This window comes from Symsagittifera roscoffensis, chromosome 1, assembly GCF_963678635.1.
Source record: "Symsagittifera roscoffensis chromosome 1, txSymRosc1.1, whole genome shotgun sequence".
Classification (NCBI taxonomy): Eukaryota; Metazoa; Xenacoelomorpha; order Acoela; family Convolutidae; genus Symsagittifera; species Symsagittifera roscoffensis.
In genome coordinates, this window is record NC_087062.1 from 64369442 (window position 1) to 64394649 (window position 25208).

General features: G+C 36.9%; 1 protein-coding gene across 1 annotated transcript; it reads left to right on the forward strand.

The window, feature by feature from the left end:
* The first annotated feature begins 389 nt into the window (after window positions 1-389).
* On the forward strand, window positions 390-4390 carry LOC134856893 (uncharacterized). Its single transcript, XM_063873188.1, has 4 exons — window positions 390-1178; window positions 2371-2520; window positions 2742-2961; window positions 3948-4390. Exons 1-4 carry the CDS (start codon window positions 929-931, stop codon window positions 4144-4146), a joined length of 819 nt encoding a protein of 272 aa, XP_063729258.1. The 5' UTR covers window positions 390-928; the 3' UTR covers window positions 4147-4390.
* The last annotated feature ends 20818 nt before the right edge of the window (window positions 4391-25208 follow it).

Below are 25208 nucleotides of genomic sequence, written 5' to 3' on the forward strand. Positions count from 1 at the left end.
GATTATATTGATATAAAAAATATAACGATAATTATCATTTTTTAATGGATTATAATCGATTATTTTGTAATTTTATAATTACTGACAATAAAATGACAATATAATCTATTGTGATCCATGGGCGATTGATTCGGGCAGTAAGCTTTGATAGGTGACAAGTTATTTTGATGAATTCCGAAACTGGCCTCCAGAATTTTTCAGTCAATTATTTTTACATCGTAGACAACACCTTATTGTTTGTAAGAAAAACTGCTATAAATTTGCAACGGTCAACAAATGTTGTTCCATAATTTTACATTTGCTTAATGTTTCAATATTCAGTCAGTTTGTATTAGCGATGAAAAAATGCGTTATTTTGGCATTCCGAATTACCAATAATCCACTTGCTGTTTATAACAGATGTTTTCAATTCCTTTATTCTATTTGGCGCATTGATGAAAACAACAGGACAAAACTGAAACAATTGTTTTTTTTCTTCATAACCAAACGCAGTCATAAATTATTATTGCCAATTCACAAAATTCCATAACGACTTGTTTATCCTATTTTTAGTGCATCAGATGCATTTGTGACTAACCAGTGACTTTCAATCTATTATGAAAAAGCAATAAGCAAACTTTTTTCTTGTTATTAGTAATAATTTGTGTTTTACGTTTTATATAAGCTGCCTAATTGTTTGTTGTTCTGTAATACTACAATTTTCCTATCAAAATTGAAAATTTAATTCGTTATCAAGTTTGATTTCAAAAAGTTCTCATGAAAACGTTTTGAGTGTAAAAACATATTCGACAATTTCATGTTTTTTTAAGTGTCCACCACTCACTTCTATCAAATATTTTGAGACCATTTTCAATTTCATCGTAATTTTTTTACAAAAACTTGAAGGTGATTTTTTCAAATAAATCAGTTATAATCAGTTCGTTTTAATATGGAGGACGTTACACATATCATAACTGTGATTGTTATGGCCATAGCAGAAGTTGTGACCCTGATAACGTCATGTCTGGCATTGGGTGGGGGCAACTGGGCGGAGACAGTGTCGGAACAGGGGGACTATTTTGCGAGGGTGGACAACAGACAGAGCATCAGTTATCTCGACAGTAACAGAATCCACTCTGTCGGCATGTGGAGGTTTTTCATGATGGGAGACTATGACTCAACGCCTCTCCCAATCAGAGGTAATTTAGTCGGCTCTTTTCGAGTATATCCCAGATATTATAATAGTATTCGTTTTCTGATCATTGAAAAAACCCGAAATGATCCAAACTTTTTGTCGATAAAAAATATCTGTGAAAATTTCCACATCCATTAGGTAGTTGCCTCTTAAGTTGTTCTAACAACTACTCCGTTCCGATTCATTCAATTCAAAAAAATTTGACAGCAATCGGTGTGAAAGTCAGCCAGAACGTTGTATAGCTTACGCGTATGTACAGATAATTCTTTTTTCTGATCATTAAAACTTAACTGTTGCTTTGCTTAAGACGCTTGAGAAAGAGAGAGTTATTTCATATTTCTCAAAAAAAATAATAACTGATGAATTTCATTGTTCAGATCTTAAATATTTACATTGAAAATTTAGAACCTCATAAACATGTAGCTCAAATAAGAAAAAAATTCGGTTCGTCATGCATATCTTACAGAACAATCAGCAAGGTTTTATATGCAGTGCTATAAATCGAAGTAGCATACTGAAACATTGGTTGGATATATTGCTTTAAAATGTAATAGCTACTTTTTATCTAGAAGTTGTTTTGTGTTGTATGATTTTGATATATAATTACTAAATTTTTTCTCGATACCGTCGATTGTTTCAGAAAAACAATCTAAGTCATTTTTGGCTTTTTGGGATTATCCAGTGGTTGCCAAATAACTTTGCGTGGTGAGTTTTCTTATATTAGCGTGTTACCATAATCTGAGTTTTGAGTGTCGTTTTATGCCATCTATTGTTAAAGTTTTTCAAGCTCACTTTCTATAATTTTAACGTATTTCAGTTCTCTATGTAGGTTTGTATCATTAGCAGAAAAATGATTTCAAAGTTCTGTTGGTCTTCAGGAAGACCATATATAAAGAACAGGAAAAGAATTGAGCTAATTACTGATCCTTTTGGGACTACAGTTTCCACAGTTTTGATGTTTGACAAGGCACCTTGAGGGCAAACAAGGCAAACAAACTGTTTTCTTGAACAAGGTTACTGAACAGGGCCATTTAACCCATGCATTTGGTATGATGCAAGTAGAATTGATTGATCAAATAGAAACTTACAATACAGACTTTTTCTCTGTTTTCTCTCTAAAATATTTCTTAGGAGATCCACTATTTTTATCCTTAATTGGTACTAAAACTGCTTTTCATGCATCTTTTGCTTTTCAGATCCTGAGCTACAGATGGGAACAGCCATCTATCTTCTGTCGATGGCTTCAGGCTGCCTGGTGATCACTATCCCCTCCTACCAAATACTGGGCATCAGACCCTCCTGCATCATTATGTCTGGCGCAGTCTTCTGGATTAGCTTCTTCCAAGGTAAGCTTTCAGAGCCTAATTTGATTTTTTTCAACAAGAAGAACTTTGGCAAAGTTAAAAATAAGTATTTTTAAAGGAGGAATCCAAATTGAATGAAGCATATTAATAAATTGAATAAGAATATTAATAATAAGAAAAAAACCAACCGAAATTACTTTCCAGATATTTCCCGTATCGACGTTTCCGTTGTGTTTCTTTTTATTACAATTAATTTTTCGTAGTTGTGTTCCTGTTGACTGCCGCTCTTGTTGTGGGCAGTTACTTCCAAAACACCTTCGAGTACCAGTCTTTCGGTTACTCCCACAGCCTCGCATGGGTCTCCTTCGCATTCTCCCTCTGTACTTTTGCAGCTGCTACCTTCAAACTGTACTGGACATTAAACCGGCACAAACACGAACCAGACACCGACCAAAAAATCAAGAGTCCAGAAAATACTCAAAGGTATCAATACAAAGCTTTGAAATTTTAATCAAAAATTAAAAGAGTAGTCTGACCAGGGGCGGATCTAGGATTTTCTCGAGGAGGGGCGGATTTTCGGAACATTTTCGGAAATTTTGACGACCTTTTTTTTAGGTCGACCATATTGATTTTTAGGTCGACCATATTGAGGTCGACCATAGTGTTTGGGCAAAATTTTCTGCGCCGCAGACGAACTTTTGAAAATACAGGTCAAAAAAGCCGTTTTTGGGCACTTTTTGGAAAATTTTGACAAAAAATCGCGTTTTTTTGGCGCGCGCTCCCCCTCAAAGTTACTGTATATTGGAGCCGAAGGCGCCTTTAGAAAAATTTTAGGGCCAGTTGGCCAAAATTGGTTTTCTTAAAAAATACCAAAAGGGGGACCCTTTGGATCGACATGGGGTCGAATCCCTTGGGGGGGGGGTCGAATCCCCTTCTTCCAAAAAAAATCTGCCCGAGTCTGACTTTTGAAGTTTTCAGTGAAGTCGAAAAAATTTGCAAAATGAAAATAAAAACCACAACAATTTTTTGGTTTGTAGATATTTCATCCTTAGTTTCAATTTTTTATTCAAGCACTTCAAATATCTTATCTTACTTTTGAAAAACATTCTGAGAAAATTAAGATATAAATAGAAACAAAGTATTATCTCTGAAATAGTCTTCAAAACTGTAAATTGTGCAGCAGTTTTTAGCCCCGCCCTCTCCTTCCATTTCTGGTTGCTTCATGTGTACATTTTTATGACAATAATTCTTGGCTGACCAACCGTCAAACTTTTCTTAAGGCTGTTATTTACTAGTTCTGAAGGGTTGTTGAAACTATGCTTAACATGGTGATCTAGGTTATCAGCAGAAATCAAACATTCAAAGGGCTGACGGTAAAAGTGTTCAAAAAATTCTTCCAGAAAACTGTCAAACATTCCAGCGCACGCCACCGATTTCAGGCAACAGTTTTTTTAGTTATTCGATTTCAGATTGCGTGAAATGTCTCCTCGAAGTGTCCTGAGTGAGCAACGAGAATTTTCTGGGCCTGGAATGCGAGGAGAAGCTCCAATTGACTCCCCCCGAAGTTTGAACAGCATGAGACGGATGTCATTTGAAGATAGACCACCGTCAGTTCCTGCTCCGATGCGACCTGACTACTACATGGATCAGCCCTATTCAAGAGCTTAAAATTCTGAGATACAAATAGTTAATCATTTGAGATTCCCCTTCCCGAAGAAATTCAAGAATAACTTGATCTATTGAGGGAACCATCCATTTCAATGAAATAAGGAATTTTGAAGTGAATTTTTACAAAAAAAAACATCTATAAGACTTTCGAAAACGATCAACATCTCCAATTGAGTCCATGTTACATCATTTCATACTCATTTAAAATCATTTTAGAAACTTAAATGTTTAAAGTTCTTCGAAATTAGCTTTTGATCTAATGACTGTGTAAAATCAGCTCAAGGTTTGTTTCTTAGATAGTATAGTGTTCACAAAAGAATTCAATTGAATCGATTCAGTATAGTTTTTCAAGCTGATATTGTTGAAGAAAGATTACAGCAGGGAGAAAGCTTGCAAAAACTGACCGACTAGGTGAAACCTAAAATGTTCTGACTAACCTACAATATCAGTTTTAAATCTGATACAAACTCACTGGCTGAAAAAAAAATCGACAGCGTATTTTACCAACAAACATGAAATGTCGTGTACTGATTGATTTTTGACAAGTTTCGCAAATACAAAGTACAAAACCCTAATTTTTTTCAACACACGTAAAAGTACAACATCAGGCTGAAAAACCAATAATCAGTGCAATGCATTGAAATTATTTAAATTGCTATACGGTTTTTGGTTATGGGAAAAAATAGTGAAAACTGATAAACAAAGTAAGAAAAAATAAATTTCTCCAAATTTTCGCTAAAATTTCTGTTTTAAAGGAAAAAAATAAGCTGTTTTTTATAGAAAAATTTGTAAGCAGAAAGTTCACAGACGGTAGAGATATAGCTCAAAGCTTCTTGAAAAACGATAAGCAGAAAAAAACAGCTGTTTTGTATGTGAAAAAAGGCTGTTTAAGACTAAAAAGCTGTTTTTTATATGAATGTTTGTAAACACAAAATTCACAGATGTTAAACACATAGCTCAAAGATTCTTGAAAAACGATAACCACGAAAAACACAAAGAATAACCAGTAGAAAATTAAAAATTGAGTTCATTAGGTCCCTCGAGCTAAATTTTGGACAAAATCAGTTCAAGTTGCTAATAATTAGGCTGTTTCTTTTCGAAAAATGCGTAGCGGAGTTCGAGGTCCTAACTAACCCCAGTTAGTCTTCTGTTTTTTTTATTGGACTCCAAAATATCTTTTTTTGTTGTGATCTATTTTGATAAAATAAAAGTTTCAGCTCACACAACTTGAGAAGGATCTCCAATACAGTTGGTCGCTGAGCCGATGTCGTTTGTCGATTCAAAGTAATTGTCCATGTAAAAGTTGGCAAAAGCACGCGGTTGTACTTTGGGGTAACCCGTTGAATTTTTTTTTGCACAATTGCGAAGAGCGTAGGTGAAGCAAATTGGAGAACATTTTGTCCCAAACTTACAAAGATTATACTTGGAGAGTTGAGGCTTTTACTCTCCCCAAAGCAAGCAAAGGAAATTGCGGTTTTTTTGCCGAAATTTCCTGGTTTGTTTGGGCTGATTTCTCCATGCTGGAAAAGAAGCCAACCAGTTGATGGTTATAAAGTAGTCCAAATTCATAGCTGTTGTCGTTCTTAGTGATTGTACGTCGTATCGTTTCCATGGCTGACTATAATTTTCGGGGATGTTCCACTAGGTTCCATTAATCAAAAAGAAAACTCGTCATTGCCAGAACAAGATTGAAAAAAAAAATTGTTAATGCGGATTTCATTGAACTTGTCGCTAGCATCCTTAAACAGTATTTTATTCCACGAATTTTTGAAAATTATAAGTAGAATTGAGAAATTAGAATGTATCATACTTTCAAGCATAAAAATGAAACTCAAAGCGTTGATTTCAGTTTTGAATTGCGAGTAATTTTGTTGATTTCAAGAAGAATGAGGATCTAACTGCTCAATAGTAAAACTTGGTTGTTTTCAGTTCGCCGCGATTTTAGTTTTGCCTGTGCTTCGAATTGCCACGTTTGCCAAGTCATTGGAAATTGTATTTTTACTCATCAATTTATAATTTTTTCAGAAGAAACCACAAATGGTTTACCGATTCCAGAAAATAGTTTTGTGATAACTTAGAAAGTTTTAAATTAACCCCTTAACTCGGTGTGGTTTTTTCTCGTCAGAAGAAAATTACTTTTAAATACATTTTTTGAAAAAAGTTTTTGAACCAGATCAACGTTTTCAACGCATTAAGATAATATTATAAAAAATGGCTTCCATTTGCAAAAAAAAAACGGCTGCAAAAAAAATGCCAGAGCGGTTAATTTGAGAAAACTAAAAGGATTTTTTCCATCTATTTACACTTGAGCGGTCATTTAGAAGCTTCAGAACACGTTCCTATCTGATTTAAGGGAAATTTTTTGGAGCTATCCTTACGTTTTTTGACGCTTAATGCGCCACCTTCAACTTATCATTACGGATTTTCACCAAAAAAAAACTTTTGCAATTAATTTTTTTTCAGAAGTTAATCAACAATTAAATTTCTTGAAAAGATAACTTTTTACTCAGGTCTAAAAGCAGTGGGAAATATCAGAAAGGGCTCTGTCCTGGTATGAGCAGTTGAATCATCAATTTGCCCTACCTTTTTCGTGTTTTTCCTTTTGTTGTATTTGGTTTTACGTCGAACTTGTCGCTAATTTCGCAAAGATCCTCTAATTCTACAACTGTAGAAAAAATTATTTAGAGTTTAGTGCTCGAAACGCATCATACATTCCAAATATAGGAAATGAAATGGAAATATAAATTTCGATTTTGTTTCCAGGAATTGTTTTTTTTATACAATAGACAGGGCGGTTCTAACGGTCCAGCTATGGAATATTGTTAATTCAGTTTTTTTGGCTAACCTATTTTTGGTTGTCTTTCGAATTGTTACACAACTGATAGAAACCGTAGTTTTTTGCTCCGCAGTGTACATTTTGTATCACAAGAAAGCGCAAGTGGTGTTCTAATTCCAGAAAATTAGACTTTTATGTTGGTCAAAAATATATTAGAATAACCGGTTGAAATCGATTTTTAAAAAAAAACTGAGGTCTTTGTGCTCGGTGTAGAATTTTTTTTTCGAAAAAAAATTGTTTTTCTATAAAAGTTTTTGAAAAAAAAACTAGCATAAATTTTTTTTGACGCTCTGAGTGTAATTTTAAAAATTATCCGTTGCAAAACTATGAAGATTAAAAATGCCATGGTGGCTAATCTGGGGAAACCCATTGCGCAGATTTTCTGGTTCCAGGTATTGGAGAGCAGCCATTGAGTCTGCCTCGTACAATGTTTTAGTCTCACTCGAGGCAACAAATTAAAGCTATAAAAAAACGTTGCAAGACTCTTGTTTGATCACTTTCTTTTTAAAATCGGGGAAATATGAAAGATTTGAAATATCGGGGAATATGAAATATCGGGGAAATTTCTTTAAAGATGACGATTTTCTAAGATCATACGAGAAACCAAATAATACAGGAGCGTTCTGCAGTCTGGTTATCAACTTACCCTAATTTTTTTCGTGCGTTTAAAATAAAATTAATCGGAGGACAGAATTTGAGTTATCCGATTAATTGACGTTAAAGACTAATGTTTTTACCCGCATCGAGCGCTATGGCTCATAATCAATTATACTATCAACTTCAAATCAGTATCTTTTCAGAAAAAATAACAACCACTGCGTTCATCCTCGCAAACTCTAAGTTTTTGATTTTGGCCTGCTTTTTTTATGAGATTTGCAGGTTTCACAAGCTCTGGAAAGCTGTTTTTCCGGAGGTCTTTCTTTGTGGCGTAAAAACTTATCATTGGGCCTGTCTTTCTCAAACTCACTTGTCGTTTTACAATTGTGTTGAGATCAGACCATCTCAAGGTCAGACAGATTAATTGAATCAGAATCAAAACTGATTAAACTCAGACAAGGTCAGCTAGTGATCTCAAACTAATTAATTAGTCTGTTATTATTAAACTGGTGCTTTTGTGATGCTTAGTTTATCATGTCATTTATATTCACTTCTTTCAATTCTTTCTTCAACAATCACTACCTCTTCTCAATCCTCAGTTCAAACCTCAGATTCTGTCTCAGTCTCTAACCCCAGCTCTTAATCCTAGTTGCTCTAACTCTGAATCTTAACAGGTTATGGGCCCAGATTTCTATTTTTTTCTTGTATTATTTTTTTGTCAGAGTTTTTAGCTTTTAGCTAGCAGCTTAAGCAACAATGGACTTAAAACTGGCAGTGATGGGCAATGATGATCTGCCAGACGCTGAGCCTACTCTCCTCAAGAGTCCGAATGCTGATCAGCAGGCAGCCTATGATACCAAGATGCAGGAGCGAGCAGTGTTGATCCAGCAGAGGAAAGACAATCGAAATACTGTGTGGTCCCATCTTGCTCTGGTGCTCAACAGCACCACTTTGATGTACATAAAGAAAGACTGCTTGGGAACAAATGGCTATGGGGATGGGACGAAGGCTTGGAAGCTGCTTCAAGAGAAGTTTTGCAGTGTAGAAAGGCCGACGGTGGTCAGTCTGGTTGGTCAGCTTGCAAAGCTGCGCCTAGCATCAGAGGAGGTTCTGGACGACTATTTCGTTCGCAGTCAAGAGCTGATAACGCGGTTGAGCGAAGCTGGAGAAGCAATCACGGCCACACTGTTCAATGTTTTGGTGATCAATGGGCTGCCTGACGGCTATGAGCATTTTGTGATGCAAGAGAGCTTTCAACCAGCCAAGACGTTTCCAGAGCTGAGAACGAGGTTGAGGAACTACGATGACTCGAGGACGGCTCGATGTGGAGAGAGAACTGGACATGGTCATATGGCCATGCAAGCTGCGAGGAAGAAGAAAAGAGTGTCAAGTAGTGGCTGCAATGTGTGCGGTCAGAAGGGTCATATGACGAGGGACTGCAAATCCAAAAGTGACAGCGGACAACCCAGTGTTCGAACGAACGGGCAGTGCGTCGAACGAAGCAAGTGAGCCAGGAGCAAAGAAGCAAGGGTGCTTCAAGTGTGGGCAACCTAAACATTTTGCAAGGGAGTGCAAGTAGGGGAGGACAGGGTTCTTCAGTTGTTGTGCTGCAACTTCAATGAAGGGAGACGACCTCATTGTGGATACGAGATGCACTGATTATGTGGTGCGCGACAGGGCTGTCTTTCCTAGCTTTGAGAGCTAGAACGAAGGGACAACTGTAGAGAACCCCAACGGGACGCTGTCAAGGATTGAGGGCAAAGGATCAGTGGAAGTGGAGTTCAGGGACTACCATGATGCTGTGAGGAGCTACACTTTTTATAATGTGCTGTTTGTACCGAGCTACAGTGTGAACTTGATGAGTGTGCGCTCAGCTGTGGCTAGAGGCTCAAGCTTCAATTTCGTCGCAGATGCGTCACATCTACTGGAACCAGATGGTGGACAGATACCTGTGAAGCAGCGCGCCAAGCTTTTCTTCCTTGAGTGCAAGTTCAACAGAAAGCCGATGAGTCTAGTGACGAAAACAAGGACGGATACCAGTGATGCAATGTTGTGGCACCGAAAACTGGGGCATCTCAACCAGCAGGATCTTTCATCGCTTGTCAATGTGGGCGAGCTAGAGTTCTGTGAAGTGTGTACAACTTCTAAGACGCATGAAGTAGCAGTGCCTAAGAAGACTGACAGCAGATCATCGGCAATGGAGCAACGGGTCTTCAGTGACATTCAGGGACCATATGAGCGCTATGCCTTGAGTTCATCGACGACTTTAGTCAGCTGGCTGTGTGCAAGTACCTGGTGAAAAAGAGTGATGCTCTATTGAAGTTCCAGGAGTTTGTGGACCACCGAATTGCCTGCGAACTGACATTGGAGGTGAGTGTTCGTCTAATGCATCTAGGAGATTTTGTAGAGAACTCCAGGTCAAGCAAGAGTTCACTGTGCCCAAAAATCCCCAACAGAATGGTGTAGCAGTTCGCTACAACAGAGTGATCACCGAGATGACTCGATGTCTGCTGGCCGAAGCGAAGCTACTGAAGATGTTCGGGGTGCGAGCAATGTCGACAGATGTGAGGGTTAACAACTTGTGTCCCACATCCAGCAACGAGAAGCGCCTCTCATCGACAGAGATGCATTATCGGCAACCATCAAAAGCTAGGTATTTGCGTGTGTTCGTTTGCCTGGCGTACTATCTGGATCGAGGCAACAGACGAAAACTGAATCCAAAGGGCAAGAAAAGCAAGTTCATCGGCTAATACGACGAGGAGAGCAAAGCCTACCTGCTGATGGATTTAGAGACAAGACGAGTAGTGCGAGCAAGAAGCGTGACATTCAATGAGAACATCAATCCAGATGACTTCATGGTTGTCATTGAGCTATTACAAAACCTGGAGCTATCAATCGAGGGTGCATTGGAAAACCAGCGAAGCACAAAGCGCGCCAACTAAGGGTGATACTGCTGATTCAGTTGGCCTACTAAGGAAAATCAGTTGTAGGGGAAGCAGTAGATTCACATTCTACTGATCATCCAGTGCAGACGTCCGTTAGGACAAGGAACCCACCCATTCGATACGGACTAGCCTATATCCATGCTTCAGTGACTGGAATTCAAGAAACAAGGAGCTGTTCAGAAGCAGTGTCTGGATCTGAAAAAGTGTAGTGGCTGGTAGCAATGGCTTTAGAGGTGGAGTCTCTAGAAGCCATGGGAACGTGGAAAATTGTTGATAGAACAAAATCTCGAAAAGTTATTCCTGGAAGATAGATTCTTGCTGTAAAAAGAGATGCGATGGTACAAGTGGAACGGTTCAAAGCCCGATATGTAGTGAAAGGGTTCATGCAAGTGGAAGGACTTGAGTTCAATGAGACGTTCGCTCCAACCTGTAAACCCGAAACAAAGAGGACAATGCTGGCTCTGGGGGCACAAGATGATCTTGTACTTCATCAGATGGATGTTCAGTCAGCCTTTCTCAACTCTCCTCTAGCAGAAACAGTGTACATGGAGCAGCCAGAGGGATTCAGCAGCGGTGACAGCCAAGTGTGCTCGCTACAATGAAGTCTCTACGGACTGCGATAGGCAGAAAGAGACTGGTATCAGACGCTGAGCTTTTTCCTACTTGATGAAGTGTTCACTAGAAGCAGCAACGATTTCTGTTTGTTCTCAATGAGGGGAACAAACGATGCAAGGGTTAATGTGCTGGTTTGGGTAGATGACATCATCATTGGGTGCAGATGTCTAAACGAAGTTGACAAGCTGAGGAGCCGTTTCTCCGAACGGTTCAAGATGGATGACAGAGGCGCATTTACCTGGTTCCAAGGAATGCAGGTCAAGCAGTCACTTGGGACTGTAACAGTAAATCAATCTCGTTGCATTGACGACTGCTTGAGCGTTTTGGCCTTACTGAATGCAAACCAGTGGGCACACCAGCGAACATCAGCGCACAACTGTCGATGATGGGCTGCCCTGAAGCTGGGTCAGCAGAGGCAGTATCCATGAAGGCTGAGCACTACAGAGGCACTGTGGGCTCATTATTGTTATAGCTAAGCAAACAAGACCTGATATCCTAGCTAATGTGAAGCAACTCTCTCGTTTTCTGGAGAATCTGGTAAGGTTGCACTGGGTGGCTGCAAAGAGGGTTCTTCGTTACCTGAAGGGGAGCAAAGATCTGGAGCTGTGCTACACTGAAGACGCTGGTGGTGTAAAACTCTATGGATCCGCACATGCTGACTGGGCTGGAGATTTGAATGATAGAAGGTCAACTAATGGCTACAGCTTTTATTTGCAGAAGGCAGGGGCAGCAATTAGTTGGAGCACCAAGAAGCAATCAACTGCAGCCATATCTACCAGTGAGGCTGAGTACCAAGCAATGGCAGCAGCGGTTCAAGAGGCTCAATATTTGTGATCACTTCTCGATGAGATGGGTGTAGTTATTGACAGACCAGCTGTCATCAAGGAGCATAACCAGAGCTGTATCAAGATGTGCAAGAAACCTGTGTTGCAGAAGCAAACGAAACACATCGATGTGAAATATCACTTTGTTGGAGAACGAGTGAAAGATGAGTCAGTTCAACTCCAATATTTCCCTACTGAGTTCATGGAAGCTGAGTTGTTAACAAAAGTCCTGAACAAGGCTAAGGTGAAACAACATTGTCGACTTTGTGATGGGTTGCAGCCTGACCTTGGACAAAGCCAATTCAGCCTGAGTGGGGGTGTTGGGGTGTTGAGGTCAGAACATTTCAGGGTCAGACAGATTAATTGAATCAAAATCAAAACTGATTAAACTCAGACAAGGTCAGCTAGTGATCTCAAACTAATTAATTAGACTGTTATTAATTAACTGGTACTTTTGTGATGCTTAGTTTGTCATGTCATTTATATTCACTTCTTTCAATTCATTCTTCAACAATCACTACCTCTTCTCAATCCTCAGTTCAAACCTCAGATTCTATCACGGTCTCTAACCCCAGCTCTTAATCCTAGTTGCTCTAACTCTGAATCTTAACAAATTAGACTTGAATTCGAATTTTTCATAGCTAACTCTGATTTAAGTAAAATTTTACCTTTTTGGTGTTATGGTCTGACTCTATAATTTTATCAGTAAATTTATTTGAAAATTGTTCGTATTTTTTCCGATTTTGTATTTTTTTAATGATTACTGTCTAACCAGGTGAATTTTTATACTGCTTAGGTAGTCCTAGGACTGCGCGTTTGATCGATGTTTCAAGGATTTTTACAGCACTTCCAGCGCTTGTTAGAGTTAATTTCGTAGCATTCCTAAATTCATCCCACAAAGTCTCTGAATTATCTAGCATGGCGTCTTCTATATGGTTAGGGCATCAAAATTTTCTCTTTTTGCTCTCTCTGCAAATCAAAATTTTCCGTTTATCAAAGCATAGCATAACTCAACCTAAATTCAATTTTTGTTTTCATCAGAGCTCAGCTGAATTGTGTCAGACTTGTTAGGTCTCCTGTCAAAATGGGTTTTAAAGGCTGAACATATCAGTGACTGATGTTTAAGAGTTCTTACGCTTAATAAAAAGTCGAAAGTTTTTCAGTTTCAATAAAGATTTTGTTTTTTCTTGGTCCATTACTAAGTGTCCTTTTTATATATCCCATTGGACGTTTCACCATTCTTGTTTCTCTATTGTTCCTTACTCTGTCAGATCTCATGCTGGTTGCCAAATTCTTCTACTTGTATAACGACAAACTCTGAACACTGATCTGTTTTGCTGTTTCTAGAAATGCTATGCGGTCTTATGTTGTTTTGTAGAGAACTGATTATGGAAATGGTTCAGGTAGTAGTGGTAAACTGGATCAACGAAGTTTAGAAAAACGATCCAACCACACGGGCACATGTTTTTTTTCCTCAGACTAAAAATAGGGTCCCCACGAAGTCGAGTCACTAAATGTTGCTGCAGCCTGATTTTTTTCAACGTCTGATACGGTAAAAGTGGCTTGAATTTCTTACCGGTCTTCGCACACTTTAACCATTTTGATCAAGAAATTGAATCTCGCAACATAACTTGTGTTGGCACTACCCGTACTGAGAGGCTAAAATTTTTACAGCAAATTGACCAAACTGGGTGTGATCCAGGAACTCTGGCCAGATTGAATTTCTTAAGCACACTGAGATAACCAAACATCCATTTGAAGACAGCTTTTGGTATGATTTACTTTTTTCACCTTTTTTAGTATTTGTTCTTCCTCTGATGGTAAAGCCAAGATGGCTAATTGAAGAGAAAAATTTTTAGTTACAAAAAAAATTGAACAGTCATTTATTCTACAGTCAGCTAAACACAACTCTGTTCCACAGTGAGAGTTGTGGCAGACCTAAACCTTTGCCTGTTCGTGTATGGACTGGAGCTGTTTAGTAACATTTTCTCAATTAATTGTTCTCGTTCAATTTATTTGATAATTTTGTCCTCTTACTTTTGATCAATCACATCGCAGCAATTTTTCGCGCTCAACGGGATGTTCAAAACGAGCTGCTTTCTTCGAACATTTGGTTCAGATTAGGACTATGACAAACGTTTCAAAAACATCAGAGTTTGGTGTGGGTGAATTCGCTAGAATGATTTTTGTTCAGAATGATGCTGTGACAAATTTTTTACTGATTGTCAGAGATTGGTGCAATTGTATTTGCTAGAAAATTGGTGTGGATGGCTAGAAATATAGTCGAGAAGCTACTGTATTCCAAAGATCATTGTGATTTTAATCAATTTAGGCTCCTAATCCCAATTGTGACGCTTCGCACTTGACTCTAGTTTCTCTACAATTGTCAAAATTACCATTTTGTGAGGTCATAGAGACATCTTAATTTAATTTTTTTTGGATGCATATTGGTGTTTTTTGTCCATAAAACTGTGTGTTTGCTTCTATTTAAATTATAAATGGGATATAAAATTCCGAAGTTTCGTTTAATTGGTTTGAATTAGTTTAAAGGAAGATCCCGTCAAAGATCAAGTAATTTTTTGTGAATTGAAGATTATATTCCGTTATTGTCTAAACTGAGTCAGAGCGATGCAAAATCATGGATTGGTGGTCAAGCCTTCTGGATCGAACATTTTAAACAGTTTTAGAACTGATTTTGTGTTATAGAATCTTTGCCTACCATCGCAGGAAAATTCACATAAAACCGGTTAAAGGGAAAAATCCTTATTCTACAACATGTCCATGATACTGGAAAACTTATGGGGCATAAATTTCTATCCGTAAAGTTCCGTTTCAAATCGATCCGATCCTGCAATATCTCATCCCCTTACATTAAATATTTATTTTTTAACTAGATTTAAGAGATGGTGGACTTTAATTAAATTTTTGTGTTTCCACTAGTTGTTAAAAAAACGTTACCTATCAGCTCGAAAAGAATAGGCGTTTGTTCGATTTTTCAAGGATCTTCAAAGCACTGCAGCGCTTGTTGAAATGAATTTCGTAGCATTCCCAAACTCCTCCCATGAATTCTCTGAGTTATCTAGCATGGCGTCTTCTTTATGGCTAGTGGCATCAAAATCTTCCCTTCCAGCTCTGTAAATCAAATGTTGTTTTAAAATCAAAGCATAGCATAACTCAACTTCAATTCAATGTTTCTTTTCGTGACAGACCAGCTGATTTGTGTCTGATTTGTTAGGTCTGCTATCAAAATGGGTTTTAAAGGTTGAATATATTATTGATTGCTGTTTAACAGTTCTTAAGCTTAATAGAATTTCCAAACTTTTTCAGTTCCATAGATGGTATTAGTTTTTTCGTGGTCCATTACAAAGTGTCTTTTTTATGTATTCCTACCTTCAACCTTTCTTGTTCTTCTTCTTGTCCGTTGGACGTTCCGCCATTCTTGTTTTTGTATGGTACCTGACTAAGCGTTAATAAAGATTCTTACTTTAAGCTCTTTTCCAAGTTTCTCTACTTGTATAACGACAAATTCTGGAACCTGATCTAATCTGTTGTGTCTAGAAAAGCTATGCGGTCTTATGTTGTTTTGTAGAGAACTGATTATAGAAATGGTTCAGGTAGTCATAGTAAACTGGACCAACGAGGTTTAGAAAAACGCTCCAACCAGACGGTAACATGTTTTTTCCCTCAGACTAAAAAAAGGGTCCCCACGAGGTCGAGTCACTAAATGTTGCTGCAGCCTGATTTTTTCAACGTCTGATACGGTAAAAGTGGCTTGAATTTCTTACCGGTCTTCGCACACTTTAACCATTTTGATCAAGAAATTGAATCTCGCAACATAACTTGTGTGGCACTACACGTACTGAGAGGCTAAAACTTTTACAGCAAATTGACCAAACTGGGTGTGATCCAGGAACTCTGGCCAAGATTGAGTTTCTTAAGCATGCTGAGATAACCAAACATCCATTTGAAAACAATTTTTGCTATGATTTACTTTTTAAACCTTTTTTTAGTATTTGTTCTTCCTCTGATGGTAAGGCCAAGATAGCCATTTAAAGAGAAAATCTTCTAGTTACAAAAAAATTGAACAGTCATTTATTCTACAGTCAGCTAAACACAACTCTGTTCCACAGTGAGAGTTGTGACAGACCTACAACTTTGCTTGCTCGTGTGTGGACTGGAGCTGTTTAATAGCGTTTTCAATTAATTGATCTCGTTCAATTTCTTTGATAATTTTGTCCTCATACTTTTGACCAACCCCATCGCAGCGATTGTTCTCGCTCAATGGGATGTTCAAAACGAATTGCTTTCTTTGAACATTTGGTTCAGATTGGGTTTATGACAAGCGTTTCATAAAAATCAGAGTTTGGTGTGGGTGAATTCACAAGAGTAGTTTTCGTTCAAAATGATATTGTGGCAAATTTTTTTCCTGATTATCAGAGATTGGTGCGAATGTATTTGCTAGAAAATTGGTGTGGATGGCTAAAAACATAGTCGAGAAGCAAAAGCTACTGTCTTCTAAAAGTAATTGTGGTTTTAATCAATTTAGGCCCCTATCCCAAATGTGACGCTTCGCACTTGACTCTAGTTTCTCTACAATTGTCAAAATGACCAATTTGTGATTTCTTAAAGACTTCTAATTTTAATGTTTTTGGATGCATATTAGTGTTTTTTTTGTCCATAAAACTGTGTGTTTGCTTCTATTTATATTATAAATGGGATATAAAATTCCGAAGTTTCGTTTAATTGGTTTGAATTAGTTTGAAGGAAGATCCCGTCAAAGATCAAGTAATTTTTTGTGAATTGAAGATTATATTCCGTTATTGTCTAAACTGAGTCAGAGCGATGCAAAATAATGGATTGGTGGTCAAGCCTTCTGGATCGAACATTTTAAACAGTTCTAGAACTGATTTTGTGTTATAGAATCTTTGCCTACAATCGCAGGAAAATTCACATAAAACCGGTTAAATGTAAAATTCCTTATTCTACAACATGTCCATGATACTGGAAAACTTATGGGGCATAAATTTCTATCCGTAAAGTTCCGTTTCAAAACGATCCGATCCTGCAATATCTCATCCCCTTACATTAAATATTTTTTTTTAAACTAGATTTAAGAGATGGTGGACTTTAATTAAATTTTTGTGTTTCCACTAGTTGTTAAAAAAACGTTACCTATCAGCTCGAAAAGAATAGGCGTTTGTTCGATTTTTCAAGGATCTTCAAAGCACTGCAGCGCTTGTTGAAATGAATTTCGTAGCATTCCCAATCTCCTCCCATGAATTCTCTGAGTTATCTAGCATGGCGTCTTTTTTATGGCTAGTGGCATCAAAATCTTCCCTTCCAGCTCTGTAAATCAAAAGTTTTAAGTGTCTTTTTTATGTATTCATACCTTCAACCTTTCTTGTTCTTCTTCTTGTCCGTTGGACGTTCCGCCATTCTTGTTTTTGTATGGTACCTGACTAAGCGTTAATAAAGATTCTTACTTTAAGCTCTTTTCCAAGTTTCTCTACTTGTATAACGACAAATTCTGGAACCTGATCTAATCTGTTGTGTCTAGAAAAGCTATGCGGTCTTATGTTATTTTGTAGAGAACTGATTATAGAAATGGTTCAGGTTGTCATAGTAAACTGGACCAACGAGGTTTAGAAAAACGATCCAACCAGACGGTAACATGTTTTTTCCCTCAGACTAAAAAAAGGGTCCCCACGAGGTCGAGTCACTAAATGTTGCTGCAGCCTGATTTTTTTCAACGTCTGATACGGTAAAAGTGGCTTGAATTTCTTACCGGTCTTCGCACACTTTAACCTTTTTGATCAAGAAATTGAATCTCGCAACATAACTTGTGTGGCACTACACGTACTGAGAGGCTAAAATTTTTACAGCAAATTGACCAAACTGGGTGTGATCCAAAAACTCTGGCCAAGATTGAATTTCTTAAGCATGCTGAGATAACCAAACATCCACTTGAAAAAAACTTTTGCTATGATTTACTTTTTAAACCTTTTTTTAATATTTGTTCTTCCTCTGATGGTAAGGCCAAGATAGCCATTTAAAGAGAAAATCTTCTAGTTACAAAAAAATTGAACAGTCATTTATTCTACAAACAGCTAAACACAACTCTGTTCCACAGTGAGAGTTGTGACAGACCTACAACTTTGCTTGCTCGTGTGTGGACTGGAGCTGTTTAATAGCGTTTTCAATTAATTGATCTCGTTCAATTTCTTTGATAATTTTGTCCTCATACTCTTGACCAACCACAACGCAGCGAGTGTTCGCGCTCAACGGGATGTTCAAAGCGAATTGCTTTCTTTGAACATTTGGTTCAGATTGGGTTTATGACAAGCGTTTCATAAAAATCAGAGTTTGTTGTGGGTGATTTCACAAGAGTAGTTTTCGTTCGAAATGATATTGTGGCAAATTTTTTCCTGATTATCAGAGATTGGTGCAAATGTATTTGCTAGAAAATTGGTGTGGATGGCTAGAAACATAGTCGAGAAGCAAAAGCTACTGTCTTCTAAAAGTAATTGTGGTTTTAATCAATTTAGGCCCCTATCCTAAATGTGACGCTTCGCACTTGACTCTAGTTTCTCTACAATTGTCAAAATGACCATTTTGTGATTTCTTAGAGACTTCTAATTTTAATGTTTTTGGATGCATATTAGTGTTTTTTTGTCCATAAAACTGTGTGTTTGCTTCTATTTAAATTATAAATGGGATATAAAGTTCCGACGTTTCGTTTAATTGGTTTAAATTAGTTTGAAGAAAGATCCCGTCAAAGATCAAGTAGTTTTTTGTGAATTGAAGATTATATTCTGTTATTGTCTAAATTGAGTCAGAGCGATGCAATATCATAGATTGGTGGTCAAGCCTTCTTGATCAAACATTTTAAACAGTTCTGGAGCTGATTTTGTGTTATAGAATCTTTGCCTACTATCGCAGGAAAATTCACATAAAACCGGGTGAATGGAAAATTCCTTATTCTACAACATGTCCATGATACTGGAAAACTTATGGGGCATAAATTTCTATCCGTAAAGTTCCGTTTGAAAACGATCCGATCCTGCAATATCTCATCCCCTTACATTAAATATTTATTTTTTAACTAGATTTAAGAGATGGTGGACTTTAATTAAATTTTTGTGTTTCCACTAGTTGTTAAAAAAACGTTACCTATCAGCTCGAAAAGAATAGGCGTTTGTTCGATTTTTCAAGGATCTTCAAAGCACTGCAGCGCTTGTTGAAATGAATTTCGTAGCATTCCCAAACTCCTCCCATGAATTCTCTGAGTTATCTAGCATGGCGTCTTCTTTATGGCTAGTGGCATCAAAATCTTCCCTTCCAGCTCTGTAAATCAAATGTTTTTTAAAATCAAAGCATAGCATAACTCAACTTCAATTCAATGTTTCTTTTCGTGACAGACCAGCTGATTTGTGTCAGGTTTGTTAGGTCTGCTGTCAAAATGGGTTTTAAAGGTTGAATATATTATTGATTGCTGTTTAACAGTTCTTAAGTTTATTAGAATTTCCAAACTTTTTCAGTTCCAAAGATGGTATTAGTTTTTTCGTGGTCCATTACAAAGTGTCTTTTTTATGTATTCCTACCTTCAACCTTTCTTGTTCTTCTTCTTGTCTGTTGGACATTCCGCCATTCTTGTTTTTGTATGGTACCTGACTAGGCGTAAATAAAGATTCTTACTTTAAGCTCTTTTCCAAGTTTCTCTACTTGTATAACGACAAAATTTGGAACCTGATCTAATCTGTTGTGTCTAGAAAAGCTATGCGGTCTTATGTTGTTTTGTAGAGAACTGATTATAGAAATGGTTCAGGTAGTCATAGTAAACTGGACCAACGAGGTTTAGAAAAACGATCCAACCAGACGGTAACATGTTTTTTCCCTCAGACTAAAAAAAGGGTCCCCACGAGGTCGAGTCACTAAATGTTGCTGCAGCCTGATTTTTTTCAACGTCTGATACGGTAAAAGTGGCTTGAATTTCTTACCGGTCTTCGCACACTTTAACCTTTTTGATCAAGAAATTGAATCTCGCAACATAACTTGTGTGGCACTACACGTACTGAGAGGCTAAAATTTTTACAGCAAATTGACCAAACTGGGTGTGATCCAGGAACTCTGGCCAAGATTAAATTTCTTAAGCATGCAGAGATAACCAAACATCCATAATTTGATAATTTTGTCCTCATACTTTTGACCAACCACATCGCAGCGATTGTTCGCGCTCAACGGGATGTTCAAAACGAATTGCTTTCTTTGAACATTTGGTTCAGATTGGGTTTATGACAAGCGTTTTATAAAAATCAGAGTTTGGTGTGGGTGAATTCACAAGAGTAGTTTTCGTTCGAAATTATATTGTGGCAAATTTTTTTCCTGATTATCAGAGATTGGTGCGAATGTATTTGCTAGAAAATTGGTGTGGATGGCTAGAAACATAGTCGAGAAGCAAAAGCTACTGTCTTCTAAAAGTAATTATGGTTTTAATCAATTTAGGCCCCTATCCCAAATATGACGCTTCGCACTTGACTCTAGTTTCTCTACAATTGTCAAAATGACCATTTTGCTTTTCTTAAAGACTTCTAATTTTAATGTTTTTGGATGCACATTAGTGTTTTTTTTTGTCCATAAAACTGTGTGTTTGCTTCTATTTAAATTATAAATAGGATATAAAGTTCCGAAGTTTCGTTTAATTGGTTTAAATTAGTTTGAAGAAAGATCCCGTCAAAGATCAAGTAGTTTTTTGTGAATTGAAGATTGTATTCTGTTATTGTCTAAATTGAGTCAGAGCGATGCAATATCATAGATTGGTGGTCAAGCCTTCTTGATCAAACATTTTAAACAGTTCTGGAGCTGATTTTGTGTTATAGAATCTTTGCCTACTATCGCAGGAAAATTCACATAAAACCGGGTGAATGGAAAATTCCTTATTCTACAACATGTCCATGATACTGGGAGTTTTATGGGGCATAAATTCCTATCCGTAAATTTCCGTTTCAAAACGATCCGATCCTGCAATATCTCATCCCCTTACATTAAATATTTATGTTTTAACTAGATTTAAGAGATGGCAGACTTTATCTAAATTTTTGTGTTTCCACTGGTTGTTAAAAGAACGTTATCTATCAGCTCGAAAAGAATAGGCGTTTGTTCGATTTTTCAAGGATCTTCAAAGCACTGCAGCGCTTGTTGAAATGAATTTCGTAGCATTCCCAAACTCCTCCCATGAATTCTCTGAGTTATCTAGCATGGCGTCTTCTTTATGGCTAGTGGCATCAAAATCTTCCCTTCCAGCTCTGTAAATCAAATGTTTTTTTGAAATCAAAGCATAGCATAACTCAACTTCAATTCAATTTTTCTTTTCGTGACAGACCAGCTGATTTGTGTCAGATTTGTTAGGTCTGCAGTCAAAATGGGTTTTAAAGGTTGAATATATTATTGATTGCTGTTTAACAGTTCTTAAGCTTATTATAATTTCCAAACTTTTTCAGTTCCAAAGATGGTATTAGTTTTTTCGTGGTCCATTACAAAGTGTCTTTTTTATGTATTCCTACCTTCCACCTTTCTTGTTCTTCTTCTTGTCCGTTGGACGTTCCGCCATTCTTGTTTTTGTATGGTACCTGACTGGGCGTAAATAAAGATTCTGACTTTAAGCTCTTTGCCAAGTTCCTCTACTTATATAACGACAAATTCTGAAAGCTGATCTAATCTGCTGTTTCTAGAAAAGCTATGCGGTGTTATGTTGTTTTGTAGAAGTTTGATTAGATATATTGCTGAGATAATGGTGGTCACCTGGACCAACGAAAATTTAGAATAAAGATTGATGCACACGGGCAAATGTTTTTCTCCTCAGACTAAAATTAGGTTCCACGAGAAAATCGAGTCATTAAATGTTGCTGCAGCCTAATTTTTTTCGATGCCTGATACGGTAAATGTGGTTTGAAGTTCTTACCGAATTGATGAGATTGAACCAGCCAGCTTGTTTGAACAAAAAAAGTTGAACAATCATTTATTCTCTCAGTCAGCTAAACAAAACTCAGTTTGCGAGTTGTGACAGACGTACAACTTTGTTTGTTCGTGCATACTTTGGAGCTGTTTAGCAGCGTTTTCAATTAATTGATCTCGTTCATTTTCTTTGATAGTTTTGTCCTCATAATTTTGACTAATCACATCGCAGCAATTGTTTGCGCTCAATGGGTTGTTCAAAACGAAATGCTTTTTTTGACCATTTGGTTCAGATTCAGACTATGACAAGTTTTTCAAGAATGTCAGAGGTTGGTGTTGGTGTAATCGCTAGAGCTTTGGCGTGGATGGCTAGTAATATAGTCGAGAATCAAAAGCTATTTTTGTTTCTCTGTTTTTAAATCTCTATTATTAAGTTTGTTAGAATTAACAGAATAGTCAGAGCTAGAATGAAATCCAGAGCTAGAATGAAGTCCTAGAAGGTTTTCTGAAAAAAACTAGCGAGATAAACTATTTCCGTTTTGTATCCACGAATAGCCAGCATTATGTAGTGTTCAAACTGTGGCACAATTCACAGCGTTGACAAACTCATGGCCGAAATTATTTAAAATTTGAAGAAAAAAAAACATTTTACTTGAAGGAGAGATGATTCGCTTAAGTAAAATATAATCGACATGAAAGGCTATTTTTGAAACCATTTTATTCTCGATCAATAAACTGGTCCTGTCAGTGACGTTGAGACTCGGCGGGTGCGACTCAGGCGATCCCATTAGGGTAAAGAATGGCAGTGAAATCTAGTGCAGAAATCCAGCTCGACTTCCAGTAGTTCTATAACCGGTAATTTGTGGGACCCCTTAATACTAACCAGTTAGCATCGATAGATATGCGAAGCTTCGCTCAATACAAGTTGCTCAATGCAAGTTACAAAGATTAAAACCATTCGCGAATGAGTGTCATCTTTTTCGAATTCTTATCTTAGACTAAAAGGATTACCGCGCCCAATGAGATAGACAGTCTTCAAGAACCCAAGGCAATCCGGTAGCCAGTTTAAAAAATCAGTTATTAAAAATCTTTCTCACGAAAAAAAAATTATTAGTATTTATCAGAAAAATGAGTATTAGGTGTTTGGATAGCTCAATCTTAAGGGGGGGGGGGGAGGCGTTGAGCAGGCCGCATAAATGTTCCAGATTGTTATATTTTGTTTCAGAACTTTCATTTTCATATACCAATTCACTACTCCCTCTACCCCTACCAATTTTCAATTAACCCCACTCAATAAGGAGGTAAAACACAGTTTTGAAAAAGCCTTTATATCAGTATATCAGTACTAGCAAGTTAGAAAATTTCCAATGTAATTGAGTTTGATTAGCAGCTAAGCAGCTTTAAGAAAGCTTTTTAAAACTGAAAAAAAAACAGTCTTATTCATTTCGGGGCTATTTTTCATAGACAATGAATTTTTTTAAAAATCTTTGAATGATTGAAAATAAAGTAATTCAACAAATAAGTTTTTCTAAGCAAAAAAAATTAATGAACTTATGATTCGATGACAAGCATTGGTTATAAATTTAATTGTTTTGTAGGAAATCCAACTTTTAAAAGTAGACGCTGTTTATAAAATATAGTTACGGAGGTTTCAATTTGTTTGTTCAATTGTTTCTCAGGTGACAACTTCATTAGCTTTAGTCGCTTGTACACTCTTGTTTTTATTCCAGAGGACTGCTGATGTTTCTGTTTCAATCCTTCTTTGCCTAATCGACGGTATAATCGTGATCATTGTGAGCACATTAGTTTTTAATATAACGACACATTGTGAGCACATTAGTTTTACATCAATCTAAATTAAACGCAGTTTGCTCCAGAAACCAAACATTTGTTGAGAGATGATTCTGTCAATGTCAAGTACTTTGAATATGTATCCTTTCATAGCACGATTAGCTATGTCGGTTTTTTTTTTCACAAGAAAGTGTTATTTGAAAACAATCATTGGTCTTTTGGTTTAAAGCCACACATTCAACAAAGATCTGAATGTCAGGTAAAGTTGTTTTCTCTATTATCTTTTTTTCCAATATTTTATAAATCAATTACATTGAAAAAATTAAATCTCAGTGTCATTTTTTTGTTGCAGCTGTTTTTGACTGAAAGAGTAGTATCAAATATTGCTTCGTTAAACAATTGTATTCGGTACGCACTATTGCCAACGAGTTTCGATAACTGATTAAAAACAGCCTTGGCGACATTGTTATCTATAAATCTGCGTTTGTAACTTGCAGACTTCATAAAGCAGTTCATAAAATCTATTCAAGTTTTTGCGCGATGTTACTGAATGAACAAAAAGCGTTTTCTCAAAACAAGACCACGGTTACGCACCAATTCTGATAGTCATTCGCGAGGATAGATTCGACACCAGTGTAGCCAGCTCAAAAACAGCTTCAATCACTAAACTCTGTTTCATTTGTCTCAGCAAACTGCTTCATATGTCTACCATGATGGTAGTGCTTGATTATCATTTTTTCGAAAAGCCGTTAAATTTCATCATTAGATTTTTTCGATGATTTCGAACATCCATGTCAAACAAGGCACGACCGTATAATTTGTCTGAAAAAATCAACTGTAAAAAATTGACTTTTAATTCTGTTAAATCATACTTATTCAGTTGTCTGCACATCATGTGCGCGCCATATTTTTACTGCGCGCTCCATTTTTAAAAATGTTTTTGCAATAAATAATCTTTTTCCACTTCTCAACGACAGTAAACTCTAATAAAAAGCAATACGTCAATCATAACTTTGAAAAAGAAAACTAGTTTTCAATAAACAACTACAATTTGAAATTAAAGTTTGTGATTGATTGTAGGTGCATTCTGCGTTGAGCATTGTGTGGACTAGTTTGCGACGGCGCTTTTTATGAACCAAACCAAGCTGTAAAGCAAAGTTTCAATTGAGTTGAATCACTAATGTTGATTGCATCAAGATTGCTTTTCAATTATTCATCTTTTAAGTTCTTAATTCGGGAGACTGTTCTGGACATGGTAGTCGCAGCTCAGAAACTCCCACACAATATGATCATGAAAGTACGAAAATTGTCATGAAACCAAGCAGGATAGAGTGGTAACAGAATATTGTTTGAGATGTAATTAACAAAGGACCTCCTAACAGTTTGAAGAGAATTTCTTTGTAGTTAAAGTTTCTCTGTAGAACTGGGGTGTGTAAGACTGTATAAAGTCCAATTGGAATATTTCCACCAACTGCGTACGAATAAAATATATTAGCATTGTAA

What these genes read in the sequence shown, in the direction of transcription:
- LOC134856893 (XM_063873188.1), top strand. Translation starts at nt 929, where the DNA reads ATGGAGGACGTTACACATATCATAACTGTGATTGTTATGGCCATAGCA. An exon ending in AACGCCTCTCCCAATCAGAG is followed by an intron (nt 1,179 to 2,370) that starts GTAATTTAGTCG and finishes TTTGCTTTTCAG; the next exon opens with ATCCTGAGCTACAGATGGGA. An exon ending in AGTCCAGAAAATACTCAAAG is followed by an intron (nt 2,962 to 3,947) that starts GTATCAATACAA and finishes ATTCGATTTCAG; the next exon opens with ATTGCGTGAAATGTCTCCTC.